Raw genomic sequence first — 21,765 nt, 5'->3', positions numbered from 1 at the left:
TTGCCTGTATTTATGAGCTTATCTGCCCATTCTTTACATATTCTTCTGCCTATCTGAGAGCCTCGTAAGCACCTCTATCGTATTTGTTTGTACAACTGGCAGTGCATGCTATGCATCCACCACTCAGTGTAAAAAAACTTGCCCCGCACATCTCCTTTGAACGTAGCCCCGCTCACCCTAAATGCAACCCCTCTGGTATTAAACATTTAGATACCAGCTGTCTGCTCTATCTAAGTCTCTCGTAATCTTATAAACTTCTATCAAGTCTCCTCTTAGCCTTCGCTGCTCCAAAGAAAGTAACCCCAGTGTGTCCAACTACTCTTTATAGCACATGCCTTCCAATCCAGTCAGCATCCTGACGATCTCATCTGCACCTTCTCCAAATCCTCCACATCCCAAAGAGTGCAGTCTGGTAGGTGCATTCACTGCTTTAAATAGATCCTGGTGTGCAGCTGATTGGTGGGAGAAACATGCAGGGAGTTGATGGCAATCTGACAGAACAGATCACAAGGAAGTATGGGAAGGAAAGAGATTGATAGGACTGCACTGAGAGCTGGCATAGAGTTGATAGGCCAAATGGCCCTTTTCTTTTGTTGCGTACCCCGTAACTGGGTCACTTACCAGCAAAGATAGAGAGGTCCGTTGAAGTCTGATGGTACTATTTTTAACAGTATTTATTGATAAAAATACAGAAAAATAATATCAAGGCAAACATACAGATAATATACGTCGTCAATACTAAATCTTAAAGCGCGGGTATAATAATAATCAATAAGAAATAACTCTATCGTTGTCTAGGGGATAATGTATTGTCCGATGGAAATATAAAAGTCACTCAAGTTCATTCAAGCTGCAGCTTTTGGTCGGAGAGAGAGACGGAGTTTAAACTTGCCCATTCTTTTTATGATGTCAATCCTTCGAGAGTCGTTGGGGCTGAATTCTCCTTTTGTGTTAGCTAAAGCCGTTCTTCCGTGGCAAGGCCCACCAGTTCCGAGGCAAATGGAAAAGGACGCACGTGGACTTTCCACCGGCTTTCGCTATTTCACTGTTACAGGATTTCTAGTGTTTCTTCTGGTGCGTCTGAGGGGCTGTTCCCACAGACCCTCTTTTATCCCCACTCACGGGGTCTCAGATGTCAATCAGGGTGGAATGATGCCATCCCCCAACCAGCCCACGTTGCCTGAGGGCTTCCACGAAGCACAGTACTCAATACACAATTCCGTCTCCAAGAGACAATGGCCGTTTCCCGTAGCTTTGTATCGCCGAGGGGCCAAGACATTCCAAACGTCTCTCTCTCATTTCCTGGGTCTCCTGACCTGAATTAATAGACCCTCCTGAACTGAAATAATTCAAAGAAAGACACAGGAGTCCAGGAATGTGGATCTGGATTCGTCTTTACTTTAAGCAGGGCCTGCACGTATCACGTGGTGACATGATAACGTGTGCAATTAATGTATTTTTACATATAACCCGTAATGAATTATTTAAATAAACAAGAATATATATATTAACAAGATTACTCTAATAGTACTGAAATATTAAATACACAACAACGGGGCTTCTCCCAGATGCTCCAGGTACCATACTTCCCCCTTCTATATTCCAAAGCTTGTAGGGGTTGATAGGCTAATTGGTCACTGTACTGTAAGTTGACCCTAGTGCGTAACTAAGTGTTTGAATCTAAGTCAACTTTCTGGGGATGTGGGGAGAATAAATAATAGGATTGAATGATCCCAGGAGTGAAAGGCTTCATGTATGAGGAGCGTTTGATGTCTCTATCCTGTATCACATTGAGTTCAGATGAATAGCAGGTGAATCTTATTAAAAGCTACCAAAAGCTGAAAGACTTTTATAGAGTGGACATGGAGAGGATGTTTCCACTAGTAGGAGTGACCAGGATCTGGGGCAAAGCTTCAGATTGAAGGGATGTCCCTTCAGAACGGAGATGAGGAGGAATTTATTCAGCCAGAGGCTGGTGAATCTGTGGAACTTACTGTTACAAAGGGCTGTGGAGGCAGATACTGATAGGTAAGGGGTTTAAGGGAGAATGGAGTTGGGAAAAAAATCAGCCTGCTTTTATGGTAGAGCAAACTTGGTGGGGCAAATAGCCCAATATTTCTTATACATCTTATGGTCTTAAACAGCTGCTTCATCATTGGTACAGTGAGAAACCGAGCCTGTTCCTATGCTATAATCACACCATGCCTCTGTGATGATAATCCCATCACTGCCCAAATTACAGTGGCCTGGACAGGCAAAGTGGCACAAGGCAAGGAAAAATGAAGAAACAAATATACGGCCTTCTTCTCAATCACTACTTTGCTGGCAGCCTTTACCAGCTCTGTAAAAATAACTAACGGATTTATCTTGGCCCTTTACACTGGGCAACTTTGCCAAGAAACAAAAGACTCTTAAATCAGCAGCCAATAGGTGAGAGCTTTGTCCCTGCAGTTTTACAAGGGGAGACGCCAGTGTGTCAGGCTGGAAAAAGGTGATGGCACGTTATTTTCTGACTGCTTGTTTTCTCAAATAAAAGTTCCTTTGACTATGAATTTCTTTGGCATGGCTTTTTTTTAGTGCTTTTCTAGCTTCGTTTATCCTTGAGCTATAAGCTTTACTGTACAACAAGCCTTCCAAATAGACAGCTTTGCAAATGGTACTGGAATGTGCGTGAGGGAATGCAAAGTGTCTGGCCAATAGGAAGCATGGTCCTTCGAACCTGAGGGTTGCCTGCCGTTCCCTTGCATTCATATTTTAGGAAAGATTCCATTACAGATTTCAGAAGACCTTTGGCAAGGTGCCCACATGAGGCTGCTAAACAAGATAGAAGCCCATGGTATTATATGAAATATACTAGCATGGACAGAAGATTGGCTGACTGGCAGAGAGCAAGGAGTTGGAATAAAGTGGGTATTTTCTAGTTGGTTGCCAGTGACTAGTGGTGTTCAGTTGGGATTGGGATTGGGATTGGGAATGCTTCTTTTAACTTTATTTATCAGTGATCTGGATGATAAAGTTGATGGCTTTGTGGCCAGGTGTGCAGATTTTACAAATATAGTTGGAGGGTCAGGTAATGTTCAGAAATCAGGGAATCTTCAGAAGGACTTGAACAGCTTAGAGAAGTGGCAGATGGAGTACAGTATAGGGAAGTGTATAGTCATGCACTTCAATTGGAGAAATTAAGACATAGGCTATTTTATTTTTTCACGAGGGGGTGAATTCAGAATTTGGGGGTGCCAAGGGACTTGGCAGTCTTGGTGCCGAATTCCCTAAAGGTTAACTTGCAGGTTGAGTTAGTAAAAAAGAAGGCAAATGCAATGTTGGCATTCATTTTGAGAGGACTAGAGTACAAAATCAAGAATATAATGCTGAGGCTTCACGTGACAGACCACCTTTGGAGTATTGTGAGCAATTTTGGTGCCCATATCTAATAAAATATGTGCTGGCATTGGAGAGGGTCCAGAGGAGGTTTATGAGAATGATCCTGGGAATGAACAACTTAATGTATGGGGAGTGTTTGATTGCTCTGGGTTTGTACTCACTTGAGTTTAGAATAAGGGGGGGGGGGAACTCATTAAAACCTACTGAGTATTGAAAGGCCTCAACAGAATGGACATGGGGAGATTATTTCCATTAGTGGGAGAGTCTAGGACCAGCGGGTGGAGAACTTCTGGAATTCATTGTCACATTCATTGCCGTATACTGATGGGACGTGTGGAGAGAAACTAGTTCCATTGCACAGGGATTTTAAGATAAAAGAACACCAGCACATGAAACAGTTGGATGAGGCCAACAATCCCCTCAAGTCAGCTCCCAACATTCACTCAGTCCTGGCTGATCTAATCTTTCCCTCAACACAATGTTCCTGCATCAAATCCATAATCCCCTGAGCAGTCCAACTCTCAGTCCATCTGTTTCAAATGTGTGCAATGACTCTGCCTCAGCAGGTCACTGAACACATGAATTCACAACCCCCTGAGAGAAGAACTTCCACCCCTTCTCCATCTGAAACAGGTGACCCCTTATTCTAAAAGTTTGCCCCTTATACTAGAGCTAAGAAAGAGAAGTTCCAAACAAAGAGGCCGTGCAAATTTTGGAACTTTTGTCCACAAGATATGCAATATCTGTTGTTAATTTTAAAAATGGAACTGATACACTCTTGTTAAATAGCGTTTTTGAACACGACAGGCATATGCATGGAGTTAGGTCACAGACATGATCTTACCAAAAGGCAAAGTGAGCTTGTGGAGTGAAGTAACCAACTCTTCTTAATATGCTTCTGTTTTATAATGTAATTTCACTCACAACTGAGGGCAGAGGTTCTGCAGAGAATGGGTGTCTCCCCACTGTCTTTATATATGGTTACCTGGTCGTGATAATGGTTCAGATGTTATGCTCAGGTGTTATGTCTGCACCTTCCTTTGATGTTAATTGGCTAAGACAGTGAAACCATTCCTCCAATGGGATAAACAAGAGCTTAGTTTGAAAAATCAGGCGAGAGTCTGGGCACCAAGGTAGCATAGCGGTATGGCTCTGAGTGTCAGAGTTCAGAGTTCGATTCTGACATCACTGGTAAGGAGTCTGTACATCCTCCCCATGGAATGCGTGGGTTTTCTCCGCGTGCTCCGGATTCTCCCCACTGTCCAAAGACGTTCTGGTTAGTAAGTTAATTGGTCATTGTAAATTGGCCCATAAGTATGATAGGGTTAAATCGGGGGTTACCGGGTGGTGTGACTCAAAGGATTCGAAGTTTCCATGCTGTATCTCTAAATAACTAAATAAAAATAAAGAATCAAGGAGCCTGTTCCACCTGGGCCCCATTGATCCAAGAGTCTCAGAGCCAGATTCCATGTCTCATTAATCCCTGGCTGCAGGACAAGATTCCATTGATCCATGGAATACAGGGCTGGAGTCTCCTTCCTGTTAGCTCACATGGAGAAGGAACCAGAGTACATGTCCTACTGATGTGTGAAGCCCAGGTCTAGAACCCGTGATCCTTTTCACAGTCCAGGATCAAAACCCACGTCTTGTTGATCAGCAGAACTTGTGTTCCATTAATCTATGAATTCTGGGACAGAGTCTGTAACCCACCAGTTCACAGGTTGCAGTCCAAAGTGCAAGTCCCATTGCTCCATAGAATCATCATCATTATGTGCCGTGTTGTATAATGTAGGTGATCATGATCTATGACCATGATTGCTCTTCACAAATTTTTCTTCCGAAGTGGTTTGCCATTGCCTTCTTCTGGGCAGTGTCTTTACAAGACGGGTGACCCCAGCCATTATCAGTACTCTTCAGATATTGTCTGCCAGGCATCAGTGGTCATATAACCAGGACTTGTGATGTGCACCAGCTGCTCTGCCCAAGGGTGACCTGCAAGCTAGTGTAGATATATTTCCACCCTGCTACCCTGCACCATAGAGTAGGAGAATTGAAATAGGCAAGAAGTCACCATTAAGCTGATCTGGCTCACTTGCAGAAAACACAAGACGCTGACAGCTAAGCTGTGCCAGAGCAATTTATGCACTGGTTAAATTGCCCCACTTTTTCTGATCTTTCATCACAACCTAGCACACTCCTCCGGTGCCTGTGTGTGTCCAGTTTTGGCAATGGTCGATGAAACCGGCTCTAGGAATATTCCCTCATTAAGGGAAAACAAGATCCCACCAGGTGGCTCAAATGTTTTTACAGCCGACCTCGGACACATGGCATGCACATGGTGACTCTAAACAACAGCAGCCTCCTGTGCTGTAGGAGTTAGACCTGAAGGCACAGTCTCGCATTACGGGGCGCCCAGACATGGCTGCGTCTGAAGACAGAGCACGGAGTCCTGACTGCCAGTGTCTCCCTGCTGCTGGCTCGCTCCCATGATCCCACCCTCCACCAGCCACATGCCAACGGCGCTCACACGAACTTGTGGATTGACTTCAGCCAGTCGAACTTTATGTTGATAAGTGAAAGGAAGCAGAAAGCACTTCTTTCCTTTTCGAACTATACTTTTGCTGACATTTATGGTGCAGAAGTTTTCATCCCATCACATCCTGACCAGCTGCCATCACTAACGTCACTAACCTGCTCTCCATCCTTCATATGCTCAGGAAGAGACTTCTAAGTTTCCTGCCTCCACCATCCTCCCTGGCCAATGAGTTCTAAACCTCGTTTCCATGTCGAGTGAAATTATTTTTGTCTCAATATCCCTCCATTTCTTCTACCAATTAATTTATATCAGTGTTTCCTGATTATTCTTTCACCCTTTCCAGGCCCCTCATCATTTTAAACACCTCTATTTAAGTCTCTTCTCTGTTCCAAACCAAACAATCCAACCAAGTCTGCTCATAATTCTAATTCAACAGAATTAGCAACATCCTCATAAATCTCCGCCGCTCTCTCTCTCTCTCTCTCTGGTGCATCCTTCACATGTATGGTGACCAGAAATATACATTTCGCTAGCGGTGGCCAAACTATCTGCTGAGCTGCTAATTGATCTCTTTGCACTGACATTCTGCGCCTTGTCCAATAAAATACACCACATGCCTCTGTCTGCCTTCCTGTCCTCGGGGGTTTGTGGAAATGTTCTTGCAGGTAGCGTTTACATGTAGACCCTGACAATTTAGCTGCTATACAAGGGATTAAACTCATACATTACTGCTTGGTGAAACAGAGACGTTATGCTGCTTCAGAATCAGATTTAAGATCACCGTCATACACTGTGAGATTTGTTAACTGTATGGCAGCAGTACAAAGAAATACATGATAAATAAATATAGAGGGAAATAAACTGAGTCACATTAAGTATATACATATATATATATCTACTAAATAGTTAATTTAAAATAAGTAGTGCAAAACCCCCCCCAAAAATAACAAATTAGTGAAGTAGTGTTCATGGGTTCAATGACCATTTAGAAATTGGATGGCAGAGGGGAAGAAGCTGTTCCGGAGTCACTGAGTGTGTGCCTTCAGGCTTCTGTACCTCCTTTCCGACAGTAACAGCATGAAGAGGGCATGTCCTGGGCAGTGGGGATCCTTACTGATGGATGCCACCTTCCTAAGGCACTGTCCTTAGAACTGCTGATGCTGGAAATCTCTGCTATTGAGAACTAACTCTTTCTTTCTCTCCCAGTTCTGATGAATGGCCCTGGATTAGAAATGCTAATTTTCAGAGTAACATACTGTAACGTGCCAACCAAGATGCCCATCTAAGCTGGACCCACTTCTCCTTATTTGACCGATATCCCTCTAATCCTTTCCTATTAATGCACTTTTCCAATTGTTGTTATGGGACCTACCTCAACCACTTTTGTTGGCAACTCTTTCTATAAGCACAGAAAAATCTGCAGATTCTGGAAATCCAGAACAACAAGCACAAAACACTGGCAGAACTAAGCAGGCCAGGCAGCATCTATGGAAATTAATAAACAGTCAATTTTGGCCCAAGGCCAGGTGTCCTGAAGAAGGGTCTTGGCCCAAAACTGCCACTGTTCATTAATTTCCATAGATGCTGCCTTTCTCATTTACTACCATCTGAGTGAAGAATTTGCCTTTTGTGTCCCTTGTAAGTCTTTCACTCTCTCACCTTAAACCTGTGCCTTCTAGTTTTTTGCTCTCCTTCCGTGGGGACAGGACTGTGCATTCACCCTGTCCATGCCTTTCATAATTTCATATACCATTGTGTAAGTCACCCCTCCACCTACTAAACTCAAATGAATAAAGCTCTCCCTCTAATAGTAAATCTTTCTGCACTCTTCCCAGTTTAATGATGTCTTTTGTATAACAGGGCAATCAAAACTGTACCCAGTACTCCTTGGCACTCTTTCCACAAATGAAACCTGACCTGCTAAGTGTTTCCTGTGATTTGCGTTCTAATACTGGACGCTATAGAAAGGAAATAATGATGTGATGCTGAGTAATCGATGTGGCAGAATGTAGAGTTGCTATTTTAGAGGCATGGTGTTATACAGTACATAAACAGGCCTTTTACCAAGTCCACATCACCATCAAGCACGGTTAATCTCATTTTCCTCTCCTGCCATTGCCATCAGGTCTCCATGATGAATACTATCCTTACCCTCCACAGTAGAGCAATTTACATTGATCAATTAACCTGACATCCTGCACGGTTTTGGGATGTGGAGCATCACCTGTCAAGCAGTTGGACGTGGAGCCCATTGTTGGGAGATTCAAGTCTTCTGCTCTGCAGTGTACCATGTCAAGCTTTCCACCCTAGCTTGAGTCTTTGAGATGTATAAGGATTGGTGGAAAAACTCAGCAGGTCAGGCAGCATCTGTGGAGGATGAAACAGAGCCACCATTTCAGGTTGCTGAATTTTCATCGGGACTGGGAGAAGTGAAGATTTTAAGATGTAGAGGGATGGAAAGCACAAAATACTAGTTCTATGGAGAGCTGAAATGTCAGATAATCAGAATTTTCATTTCTGTTTTACTGAAGACATCAGAGTGATCCAGAAGGATTTATAATTAAACTAGTATTTGAGAAATATACACTGGTTTAAGTTACTGCGCAAGTAGGGAGTATAGGGTGTTGGGTAAGAAGTTAACAGGCAGGACTGAAGGCAATGATCACCTGATTACTCTCAGTGCTGTGTGCTAACAAAATCAGAAATAGAAAGGGATATATCCTTGCAGGGAAAGTTCAAGGTTTAAAGTACATTTATTATCAAAGTATGTACTGTATACATTATACAACCAGAAGGATTCTTCTCCTAGCAGGCAGCCTCGAAACGAAGAAATCCTAAAAAAATATTTTAAAAAGACCATCAAACACCCAATGAGCAGAGTGAGAAAAAAACATATCATGCAAACAATAAACACAAGCAAATAACGTGCTGAACTGAAATCCAGAGAGAGGGTCCTTCCACAGACCCATTGTTCGGCACCAAGCCAAGTAAACGGCACAGAGTGGTGAGCTGAACTGGCCCGACCTTTGCCGCAGGCCCCGACACCCTGACCTTTTCAGTTTGTCCCGGCACCTAAATCGGTGTCCACGCATCGGGTTCAATCGCTTTGATATGCTCCGGGTCCTGGACCCCGCCGCCACGATTTGCCCTGTGCTAGACCTTGCTGATATGGCCCAGCACTTAAATCGATCGAACCTCGGGTCTTCCTCGCTCTCAGTGACAGGCCTGTTGCCTCGCCTCACTTTGGTCCTGCCGCATCGAGTTGCCTCCAACTCCAAAGGGAGTTTACAGACTATTGCTTGCAATGATTGTTTGCCAGAAAAAGAGTGATTAACAGAGCATTTAGTTGTTTTTCTTGTTTCGTTAGCCACCAGCCAGAAGTTCACCAGCACCATCTTAAACAGGAAGTTTACTAATGCTACACAGGAGAGTTTATGCTGGATGGCCAGGGACCACCTCTTTGTTTTCATAATCCCTGGTGCCTTGCTCTTTTGCCTCTACCTGTATTCATCAAGGAGAAGGACAGCTAAGTGATCAGATTTCCGGAAATGTGGTCTGGGCTTGGGATGGTAGGCATTCCTAATCTTAGTATAGCAGTGGTCTGGTGTTTTGTGACATCTGGTACTATAGATTGTATGCTAATGGTAATTGGACAGAGATTTCTTCAAACAAGCCTGATTGAAATCCCCAGCTAAGATATGTAATGTGTCGAGGAAGATTTTTACTCGTTTGGTGATGTCATCATGCAGTGTCTCAAGCGCTTGATTACAGTTGGCTGCTAGTGGTACATGGATTGCGGTCAGGATCACGGAAGGGAGCTCTCTTAGTAAATAGAATGGTCGGCATTTGATCATCAGGTAGTCAAGTTCAGAAGAACATGGGTACAACAAAACTACCACATTGGTGCACCACAGAGAGTTTATCATGAAACACACACCACCTTTTACCTTTTCAGAATCAGCAGCCCAGTCCATCCTGTGTACTGAGGAGCCTTCGGGTCTGATCAGCATATCTGATGTACTCTGAGTAAGCCACGTCTCGGTAAAACACAGAATACAACAATTCCTCATTTCCCCACAATACTGCACCCTTGTCCTTAGGTCCTCAATTTTGTTATCCAGCGACAGCACATTTGCTAGAAAGTGCTGGGTAGAAGGGGCCTCATCCCTTTAGTGTTTTCCACTTGGCTGGAGTCCCACACTCCTTCCTTGCCTCTGGCCATCGCGATGAACCCTCATCCACGTAAAGGTGCTGAGTCCTCCAGAAGATAGTGCAATTTGAGGTGCATTAAGCCATTTCAAAAGAAGTTTGCTTAAAGGGAAAATGACATACCTTTATGATATTTAGTCTCTGAGGAAAAAGCACAGAAACAGGCCCTTTGGCCCACAAGTCTATCCTAACCCTCAGCCATTCGCTTACACTAATCCAACATTGCTTCCAACTTTACTCTGTCCACATTCTCATCAACAGTCCCCAGATTCTATCACTCACAGTGGAACAGATTACAATGGACGATTAAACTACCTTTAGGATGTCGGACAAATTGGAGCACCCAGAGGAAACTAAATTGGTCAGAAGGCAAACGTACAAACTCAACATAGATAGCACGCAAGGTCAGGAGAGAACTTTGAACTGTGCGTGCGTGCTTAGCTGCATCACCCTGCTCTTCGAGGACTGTGTGATGAGCTGGTTTTCCTTTCTCCTTAATTGCCCCTGATGGAAGTGATTGCCATCATCCTCTCAGTAAAACCACAGCATCTGGCATCAGTTATCAACCACAAATAGCTGGTCGTTTCCCATTTGCCCCTTCCGAATATCAGTGAGTAATTCTGACTTGGAGCTAGAATATAATACACAGAATGTGCAGAACACATCATGAATCTTCTACTGACTTCAGATTGTGTTAATCTGCTATATGGTCTTGCCCTGCTCTCATTTCTAATAATTCCCTCAAGAATGTGGCCAGGAATTTTGTTGCCTGTTTCCTTGAGGACCTGTACACAAATTTTGCCAGCTGCCTTCAACCACTGTGGAGCCTCTACTCTTTTGTCACAATGTGAACCTGAATTCAGCAAGGGCTCTGCCTAAAATTCACACCATTCCGGAGGACATTAACCCTTCAGCTTCCCTACTCACGGTGTCTTGTTGCTTAGATTATGAGGCCATTCCAGCCTCCAAGGTTCTTCACAAAAAAATCATTCCAGCCCCTTTGTTGCTCATCAGAATAGTCAAAGTCATAGCTAAGTTTATTGTCCTATGCACAGGTACAATGAAAAACTTATTGCAGAGGCTTCATGGGCACGTAGTATCAGATAATCAGAGTTTACAAGAAAAACATAAACATTAATTACAGACAATTTTCTCAAGAAAGAACATAATTTGAATAAAAAAGTGCATTGTGGTGCAAAATGATCAAAGTTTTCATCGTGTTGCTAAACTAGTGATTTGGGCTGGCAGGTTGGTTCAAGAACTGAATAGTTGAAAAGAAGTATCTGTTCTTGAACCCGGTGGTGTGAGCTTTCAGACTCATGTATTCTTGAAATAAGGGGGAATCATCTGATTGGTTTACAGGATTCCATCTGTCGGGAACATGAGCAAATGAAAAGCTACTTAATTGGTTTACCAAAAAGGGTACTGAACAATTAAACTTCCCTCACTCACACGACTTGGCTACTTCAGAAATGAAGCTCTTCCTCCGTGACATGGCAGTTATTGTTACTGGTACTGAGAGACAATGGAGAAACCTCTGTCCCACTCCATCCCTCCCCCCAATTCCCATACATAAACATCTTCAGAACCTTTGGTGTTTCAGGACAGAGCTAAGTGTAGACAGTTACATAGTTCAGACCATAACCATAAACCAGACCAGCTGCAGATGCTGGAAATCCAAAGCAACACACACAAAATGCTGGAGGAACTCAGAAGGTCAGGCAGCATCTGTGGAAATGAACAAACAGTCAACGTTTCGGTCTGAGACCCTTCTTCAGGACCTGACAGCGTCCTGAAGAAGGGTCTTGGCCTGAAACCGCGACTGTTTGTTTATTTCCATGGATGCTGACTGATCTGCTGAGTTCCTCCAGCATTTTGTGTGTGTTAAGTAGTTCGGACTGCTCCCGTAACTTCCTCCATTTGGCTGTTAGCTTGATGACTTTAAGTGGCCTGTTCTCTTTGCTACTTAGACAGCACAATTGGGGTCTTGTTCACGTTGAGCCGGGCACTGCAGTCTGAGCCAGTCTTCGTTGCAGTGTGGGCCCTCAATGCACCAACAGTAATCCATCATACTGCCTCTTGGCTGTGTCATCATTTACTATTCAATCCTTGTTTATTCATTGCATGAGGCCCAAGTAATTGTTCTATTTTCAACAGTTTTGATCTCCCTCTGCCTTTGGGAGCTGGACGTTGATGACTGTTCTGGTGTGAATGCCTGTCAGGGGCATTGATGTAATTCTCCTTTCCCCACTGTCTGCTTGATTGGCGGCTGTGCTTAACAATCAATGTGGGTTCATGCCAAGTCTGAATGCACAATCTTGGTTCGTATTCCTGTACACTACAGAGGGAGTACTGGATTGTCAGCAGCACATTCCTTCACACATGTCACTAAGCGGAGGCTCTATCTACTTTTACAACTATAGTGCAGCGTAATTGAAAGAGAAGCAGGATGTCTGACCCTGGTATTCTGAGAAACAGTAACGTAGTGACTTAATTTCCCACTGAAGTGCCTGTTGTTTGGACAGCACAATTGAAATGGTTGTTCCTCTGACTACAGTATCTGGCCCGACTTGAACAAGGCTACCGTGGATACACAAGAGCCTGCAGATTCTGGAACCTGGAGCAACGTGCAATACGTTGGAGGAACTCAACGGCCAGGCAGCATGCATGCAAGAAAATGTACCAGCAATGTTTCAGTTTGAGACATTTCAGCAGTCCAGATCAAGGGTCCCAACCAGAAATATCAACTGACTGTCCATTTTCCTCAATAAAAGGCCCTATCCATGTTGTCTAAGTGGCAAAGAGAACAAGCCAAGTTCTACTACTTAGCGGTTTTGAACCGCTACCTCTCTGTAGAGGTCTGCTGCCACCTCCCTGATGGCAATTAGGGACAAGCAATAAAAGCTAGCTTTGACAACACGTCCATGACCCATTAAATACATTTAAGACAATTGCTGCCTGGTCAAGTGAAGATAGAGAGTATGACAACAGATTGCTGTGGTGTAGATAGAAATATGGAAAATAGGAGCAGGAGTAGGCCAATTGATCCTCAGGCTTATCCCTCCATTCATGGAGTTATACAGCACAGAATCAGCCTCTTTGTTCCACCTCATCCATGTTGACCAAACTGTCTTCCAAGCTGATCCCACTTGGCCAATCTCACTCTAAACTTTGCCTATTCATATACATGCCTTCAAGTTTGTTGCAAGTTTTAATGGTACCTGCCCCTGCCATTTACTTTGGCCCTCATTTTATATACCCAGCGCCCTCTGTGTGAAAAAGATGTATTTTATACCTTCCCCCTCTCCATTCTAAATCTGCGCCCTCTAGTTTTAGACTCTCTCCCCCACCCTGGGAAAAGATTGTGATCATTCATCTTACCTGTGCCCCTCATGACTTTATAAACCTCCGGAAGGTCACCCCCTCAGCCTCTTACACTCTCTGGAAAAACACTTCCTTTCCTTGTAGCTCAAGCTGTCCACTCCTGGTAACATTCTCATGAATCTTTCATCGCACTTTCCAGCTTAATAATGTCCAAATATCCCGGCAACCAGTCTGCACACGGTATTCTAAGTGCAGTCACACCAACCTATTGTACATCTGTAATTCTTGTACCCAGTGCCCTTACCAGTGAAGGAAGCATGCCAAATGTTTTCAACACTCTCCCTACCTGTGCCTCTCCACTTTGGGGAGATGTGCACCTGTACTCCAAGGTTCCTCTGCTCTGACCATCCAGATTTTGTACCTGTTTCAGCTTTCTCCCTATATCTAATGATCTCACGGGCCCTACAGACAATATCTGACTCCTTCATAAATACAGTTAATGATTTAGTTTGAAACACTTTCTGTGGACCAGCCTTTTGGAGAAGAGATTTCTTCTTATCTTAGTTTTGAATGACTCATTAGATCCTGCCCTCTTGTACTGGACCCCCCCAACCCCCCCAGCCATTGGGAACACTCTTCCTGAAAGGGTTGTGTTTGCTTTTTTAGAGAAGAGGACACTAAGGGCACCTAATACAGGAAAACAACGTCGTGAGATATCTGGATAGAAGAGATAGAAATAAACTTCTTTTTAATCGTGTAGCAGAGGTGTATAATAAGAGAGGGCATAGGTTAAGTGGTTTTGAGGGATTCAGAGGAGGAAATATTTTATCCAGAGATTGGTAGCAGTCAGGAACATGCTCCCTGAGGGGCAGAGGAAAGTACTGTCAAAACATATATTCGGACAAGCACATGCATCACCAAGGCATTGGAGACTCTGCATCAAGAGCTAGTAATGGATGGCTGGAATTGACATAGTGGGCTGAAGGGCCTGTTTCTGTGCTGTATGAATCTATTACTGTAAAACCATAAGATATAGGAGCAAGATTAGACCAGACTTTCTCCTGTCTCTCACAATTCCTTAAACCAATGAAGAACCTATTAATGACTGCCCTAACTACACCCAACAACTTGGCCCCCTCAACCACGTATGTTAGGGGTTTCCAACCTGGGGTCCACAGGGACCCCAGGTTGCATAATGGTATTAGTCCATGGCCTAAAAAAAGGTTGGGAACCCTTGCTCTATGGCAAGGAACTCCACAAATTCATCACCCGCTGGGTGATAAAAGTTCTCCTCATTTCTGTTTTAAAGGAATTGCCTCTAACCTTGTGGTTGTGCTTTCCAATTCTGGACTCTCCTACTAACAGAAGCATTCTCTTCAAGTCCACTCCATCCAGGCCTTTCCATATTCGGTAGCTTTTGATGTGATCTCCTATCATCCGTCTGAACCCAATTGAATACATGAAGCACTCTGGTCAAAATCCTTCATCTGCGTTGAAAGACTGATGGGAGATAACTGGTGTAAAGAGATGGAAAGAAGAAAAGTAGAAGAAAAATATGGCTATCTCCCATCTAACTTCAGGTCCCAATGAAAGATCTTGATCTGAAATAACCCCTGTACATTTTCTTCCATAAAAGCTGCCTGACTCACTGAGTTCCTCCCGTTTTTGAGTGTCACTCCAGATTTCAGAATCTGCAGTCTTTTGTGCCTCCATAAGAAATAAAAGCAGTCAGTAAGTTTGTGGGTGAACTTCCTTACCATCTACCTGGATGAACATCATATTCTTGATTTCCGTAATGTCCAAGTTATTCGATCCTGAATTTACTCAAGCAAGAAAATTTCCCGAATCTCTTTGATAGCCTCTGAGTGAAGAACTTTCTTTCATCTAATCCCAAATGGCCTCAGACTGAGACGGAGACCTCTGGTTCTAGACACCTCATCTGGGGAAATGTCACCCCTGCGTTTACCATGTAAGTATTTTGTATGTTTCAATGAGACCACCTCTCATTCTTTTAATCTCTCGAGAGTGGAGATCCAGAATATTGAACCTTTCATCGATCAACAAGTCAACTATCCCCGGAATAAGTCTAGTGAAACTTCATTGCACTCCCTCTATTACAAGTAGAGTAGGGAGAGCAGGTCGATACCTAATATTTCAGATGCAATCTCACCCGGGCTGTGTATAATTGAAAGAAGATGTCCCTACCCTTGTACTTAAATCATCTTGTGATGAAGGACATCATTCTGTTTGCTTTCCAACTTGCTTGCCTTAACTTCAAACACGAGGAAATCTGCAGACGCTGGAAATTCAAGCAACACACACAAAATGCTGGTGGAATGCAGCAGGCCAGGCAGCATCCATAGGGAGAAGCACTGTCCCTATAGATGCTGCCTGGCCTGCTGCGTTCCACCAGCATTTTGTGTGTGTTGCCTTAACTTCAGGTGTTTTTTATGCAAGGAAGTGTAGGTCTTTCCGCAAAACAAAACCTTTCATCGGTAACAAAATACTCCATCTTTGTACTTGTTGCAGGAATACTTTATGGCCAGTGGTGTACTTTCAAAGTGCAACAGCTGTTGTAATTTTGAGAAATAAGGCAGCTCCCACAAACAGTAATGTGTTAGTGGCCAGGTGGTCCTATTTTTGTTGAGAGGATTACTTTTTTTCAGTAAGATATATTTATATTCTCCTACCTCATGTAAAAATGCAGAACTTTGTCAGCACCACACTGGGAGCAGTCAGCTCAGGCTCCTGCAATGAAACAAAAGCCCCATGGCCTTCTGATATATTATGCCAGCTCTCAAAGATATCCCACTGGTCTAATTCACTTACATATTTCTCCATAACCTAGTCTCCCTCTCTCACACACCCAGCAACTCCTCACTGATTCTCCTACCGGTCGCGTTCACCAGGGGCAGTTTACATCTGCCAATTAACCCACCAGCCCGTTCAACTCTGGAATGTGCAAAAATACCCACGTGGTCACAGGGAGAAGGCAAAATCTCCGCACAGACAGTACTAGATGGTCAGCACGGACTCAATGGGCCAAAGGGCCTGTTTTTGTATTGACTGACTCCATAATTCATTGAAGTTAAGCACATCACTATTCAGAGCACCCAGAAGTGTGGTACCTTCCTTCTCTGCCCTGTGCACCACTCATAAGGGTATATAGCAGGTGAAATCAGCACTCAAGAAACCAATCTATTTATAATAAAAGCAGAAACTGCTGGAAAACCTCAGAAGGTCAGGCCACTTGTGTCGTAGGAGAGGTAGAGTTAATGTTTCAGGTCAAAACTCTTCATCATGAAAGTATGCGAGTTTTGATGAAGGATCTTCAACCTGACCGGTTCTCTCTCCAGAGATGATGCCTCATCTGCTGAATGTGTGCAGCAGAATTATGGAGTCATACAGCACAGGAAAAGGCCAAGTTTCTTATCTAAACTAGTTCTACATTTAGTCCTTTTCCCTCTACTCCTTTCCTATCCATGTACCTATCGGAGTACCTTTGAACTGTTGTTAATGTACCTGCCTCGACCACTTTCTCTGGTAGTTCATTCCATATACTCACCACCCTCTAGGTGAAAAATTTGCTCCTTGGATTTCTACCAAATCTCTCCCTCTCACCTTAATCCTTTGCTTTCCAGTTCTTGTTTCTCCAACTGTGAAAAAAAATTATGTGAATTGATCCCATCTACGCCCCTCGTGATCAAGCTCCTTCTGTTTTTATTTTAGATTTCCAACATCTGAAGTTTTTTTTATGCTCAGATCTGTATAGGTGCAAATTGCAATGCTGGTATTGCTTTGGTGTTTACCATCTCCCTGTGATTTGACCTCCACACCACAAAGTGAATTCCTAGCCTCCCCCGGAGAGTGTGGCTGATGGAGTTCATGCACGAGCAGAGTCTGGGGTAAAGCCAGCAAATTGCTCCTTGTTCATGTTGGAGATGTGTCCCACTCTGTGCCGCAGGCATGGAAACATATCCTAGTAATCTCGTATTGTAAAGCTGCTCCACTTTTGGTAAGAAGAATAGAGAAGCCGTGATGCGTTAGTAGATCAAAAAGGTCTTGGAATACAGGGAACACACACAAAATGCTGGAGGAACTCAGCAGGCCGCATCAATGGAGGAAAAGTACAGTCGATGTTTAGGGCTCAGATCCTTCCAGATACTGGAACTTAAGCCACATCTTATGCAGAGGTAAAATAACAAGTGAATGGTTATTTCTGGACAGATAAAATTGAAAACAAACCATGTTAAATCTACATCAAACCTTGGTTAAAGCAAACTTAGAAAATCATGCATGGTTTGCCTTGTTACGATAAGCAGATTTCCAATATCCAAAATGTTGAGTGTGCATATTCAGGGACGGATGTACAGGATGAGCCCACTTTTTCTTCAGAAGAACGTTAAGAAGTGATCTGATTGAGGTATATAAAACAATTGAATAGCTTTTATTGGCTGAGTGCAAAGAAAACATTTCTACATGTGGGTAAAATATAGCCAAACTATATAAGACAGCCACTAAAAAACTGCAGTATATACAGCGTGACTCTGGGTTATGAACAAGTTCCGTTCCTAAGTCCGTCTAAGTCAGATTTGTATGTAAGTCAGAACAGGTACATCAGGTATTATTTAGCGTCAGTTTGTCAAACGTTTGTCTTAGTATATAGTATATATCTTACCTTTCTATGCATATAAGACACTTAAGAAATGTATGTATTTCAATAACTAAACCACTGTGTTGCTTAGTAATAATTGTAGCTTTCATTGGGGCAGGGCCTTTCGCATGCTCCATTATTTTCACTTTATCCTTTAAAATTGTTCCGATCGTTGACCGACTGTAGCCTAATGCTTTTCCAATGACCAATAGCGTTTCACCTCTTTCTGATCACTTTGTTATTTCCACTTTATTTTCATTCATGATCGTTTTCCATCAACGGAACAGAAACACTGCAGATTCAGCAGCAGCCGCGGGCGGCGGGTCCTGAGCTCCCCCGGGTCCTAAAGTCCACCTGCACTGAGACAAGTTAAATGGGACAAGTGGGGGCGGCGCTGACTGGAAAAGGGGGTCAGGGTGAATCTTGCTAAGAAAATTTTAAGCCAAATACAAAGTTACACACTCAACACAGTGTTAATGGCAATGTGATCTGACTTAAAATGGCGGATGGCGTTCTTCTTCCTCGAGCCAACAAATTTTTAATATAATAGGTTTTATGGCAGACTCTTCGTAAGTACAAATTGTTCGTAACGCGGGTTCACCCTGTAATTCAGAAGAAATCTTTTTCCCCAAATTGGTAGAAATGTGGAACTTGCTTTCAAAGGGAGTGTCATCATTATACAGTCAGAAGCAGGCTCTTTGGCCCATCGAGTCCATGCTGATCATCAAACTAATCCTATTTACACTAATCCTACACAACTCTCTCTGCTTTCCCATTAATCTGCCTAACATGGCTGCAAGCAAACCAGGGAAATGTAATCCTTACAAGCTTTCAAAGATTCCCTGGAGTCATCAGAAATTAATCATTAATCTTTTGGATATTGCAGCAGGCAATCTGGAAGATCATTCATCTATAAGGGCATTTAAAATATATATATATATTGTTTTATTTTTATTGTATGATTATTAAAACGCAGGGCAAGAAAATAAAATGATGCATGGTCATATTGACTCATTTTGTAGCTTGTTATGCTTTGGTTTGACTAAGTGGTTCCTAAACCAAGATCTCCTTCATAGTGGCCGTGGGGTGGGAGGACCACCAATGATTGGGGGAGAGGGTGTTGTTGAGGCTGTAATGATATTGTTGTAGTTTAGTCAGACTTTTCACCTAAAAAGTAAAACTAAATAAAAATATTCTCTGCACATTTGCAGATAGACCAGATGTTGAAGGCCTTCATCAGTCAGCTCATTGAATATAGAAGTTGGAATGTTATGGTGCAGGTGTACAAAATGTTTGGAATATTGTGTTCAGTTTTTGTCACTCTGCTATAGAAATGGCACCATTAATCTGGAAAGAATGCAAAGGAGATTTATGGGGATATTTCTGAGACTTAAGGGACTAAGTTAGGGAGAGAGAGGTTAAACAGGGTTAGGACTGTTTTCACTGGAGCATGGGAGAATGGGAGTGATCTTATAGAGGTGTAAAAAATTATGTGGTAAACATAGCCTGAATGCAGTCTTTTTTTCCCCAGAGTTTGGGAATCAAAAACTAGGGGGTATAATTTTCAGGTGAAAGGGGAGATATTTAATAGGAACCAGAGGGGCAAGCTTTTCACCCGGAGGAAGGTGCATTTATGGAATGAGCTAGGTAAACAATGAATGAAAATATGCAAGCGCCACATCAAGGTCGATTAGGAGATCAAGAGTGGAGTTGGAGTGAATTACTGGAGTCCTAATGTTAAGATCGTATAGCTACACAGCACAGAAACAGGCACTTCGGCCCCACTCTTCCATTCCAAACAAATCGCACATCTGAGCTAGTCCCATCCACCTGGTTCATATCCTTTCAAAGTTTTCTATTCACATACCTATCCAATTGTCTTTGAAATATAGTAATTGTACCTGCCTCTAACATGTCCTCTAGCAGTTTGTTCCACATACCCACCACTTTCTATCTGAAAAATTGTCTCTCAGGTCCCCTTTAAATCTTTCCAATCTCACCTTAACATCGTCACTCTCAATTTAGACTCCCCTACCCTGAGGAAAAATAAACTGTGCCCACCCACCTTATCTACTTCCCTCATGATTTAATAAGGCCACCCCCAGCCTCTTACACACCAGGGGAAAAGTCCCATTCTATCCACTCTCTTCCAACTCAAGCTCTCTGGTTCAGGCAACATCCAGATCAATACTTTTGTTGGAATCTTCTCGAGAACTGAGTCCAAACTCTAGCCTGTTATACCACACCCACTTGTTAGTCCACTCAAACCACTGGTCACTCTCTAGTTAGTGGGTGTACACATCAGACGTAGCATGTGTCTCTTTTTCTCATTTAAAAGTTATACGTACTTCATTCTGAAAATATTTTTACAAGATATACAATACAGTCAGGTAATCTCTCTTTACATTTATTTTCCTATCAGATGAATACATTGCATCGATGTCCCTCGTGTTTCTCTGTTAAATAAAGCACCCATGAGACATTTGGTCGCCAACTGCAATGGGACAGTTATAGCCCCAAAGCAAAACTGAAACCTTTCACTACTGTAGGTGTAATGAACCTATGATAACTGCATCTGCATGCACTAGTAACACCACTAAGTGCACAGCAATTTTGTTTTTTTGTGACATAAAGAGAGTGGCCATTCCTTAATTTCACAAATAAACTTTCATAAAAATGATTCAAAAACTACAGAATAATGCATTCATGCCAGTTGGAGCCTGCTTTGCAAAGCCTAAGGGTCGGTCTTTCGGAAAATGTTCCAGTGTCTGATGGTGACCACTTTCTTGGGAAAGTGGAGCAGTCACTTTAAAGTACTGAGACTCCATGTAAATTTTTTGAGTCAAATCATGTTATGATGCCTGGGGAAAATAACTCTCTGTCCACCAAGATGGTTGATTCCTTTGTCTGCTCTTGTTTCCAGGATGAATTGGATCTCACTGACAAGAATCGAGATGCTATGTTTGCTTTGCCAACGGAGAAGAAATGGCAGATTTACTGCAGCAAGAAGAAGGTAGGAAGTGGGAATGTGGAACTGGTGGTGGCTGGGAATGATGGTTGTAGAGGTGAGGTTATCCAGGAATGTTATGGATAGAGCATATCTGCGGAGTCTGTAAAATGATAATCTTTATATCACAACTTTTTACACCCCAATCTGCATCTTAATCAGGATGAACTATTAGTTCAATGATTACGTCAGTGGTCCAGGCATCCTGCTACCCTGGAACATAGGAAATTGAAGGGTTATCTTATAGAGGTGTATGAGGGTATAGACGAAGTGAAAGTACATAGTCTTTTTCCCATGGGTGGTGGGGGAGTGCTAAAAACAAATAGCATAGGGTTAGGTGGGAGATTTAAAAGGGACATTAGGGACAGCTTCCTCATGCAAAGGGAGGTGAATATTTGCAACAGTTGCCAGAAATAGTTGTTGAGGCGGGCATATGAGCAATATTTAAAACTACCTCAATAAAGATATGGATGTGAGTTGTATAAACGGCTATGGGCCAATTGCAGGCAGATAGGTCAAGTTCACTGGGCAACACCGTAGGCATGGAGGATTTGGGAGAAGATCCTGTTTCTACATATAAATAATTGGTACAACTCCTCAATGATTCTTTAATATACTATAAGGAAAAAGAACAGTGCTTTTATCTCCTGGCAG

The 21,765-nt window shown here is 42.9% G+C and overlaps 1 protein-coding gene across 7 annotated transcripts in view; it reads left to right on the top strand.

Moving 5' to 3' along the window:
• Positions 1-21,765, top strand: part of daam2 (dishevelled associated activator of morphogenesis 2) — a 310,967-nt gene that overhangs the window by 144,314 nt on the left and 144,888 nt on the right. For all 7 annotated transcript variants that reach the window (XM_073056055.1, XM_073056054.1, XM_073056049.1 and 4 more), the window contains one exon: positions 21,028-21,117. In XM_073056055.1, coding sequence (XP_072912156.1) covers positions 21,028-21,117 — 90 coding nt within the window. The remainder of the gene's footprint in view (positions 1-21,027; positions 21,118-21,765) is intronic.

Source organism: Hemitrygon akajei, chromosome 9 (genome assembly GCF_048418815.1).
Source record: "Hemitrygon akajei chromosome 9, sHemAka1.3, whole genome shotgun sequence".
NCBI lineage: Eukaryota > Metazoa > Chordata > Chondrichthyes > Myliobatiformes > Dasyatidae > Hemitrygon > Hemitrygon akajei.
The sequence above is the reverse complement of the archived record's forward strand: the minus strand, read 5'-3'. Positions and strand labels throughout refer to the sequence as shown.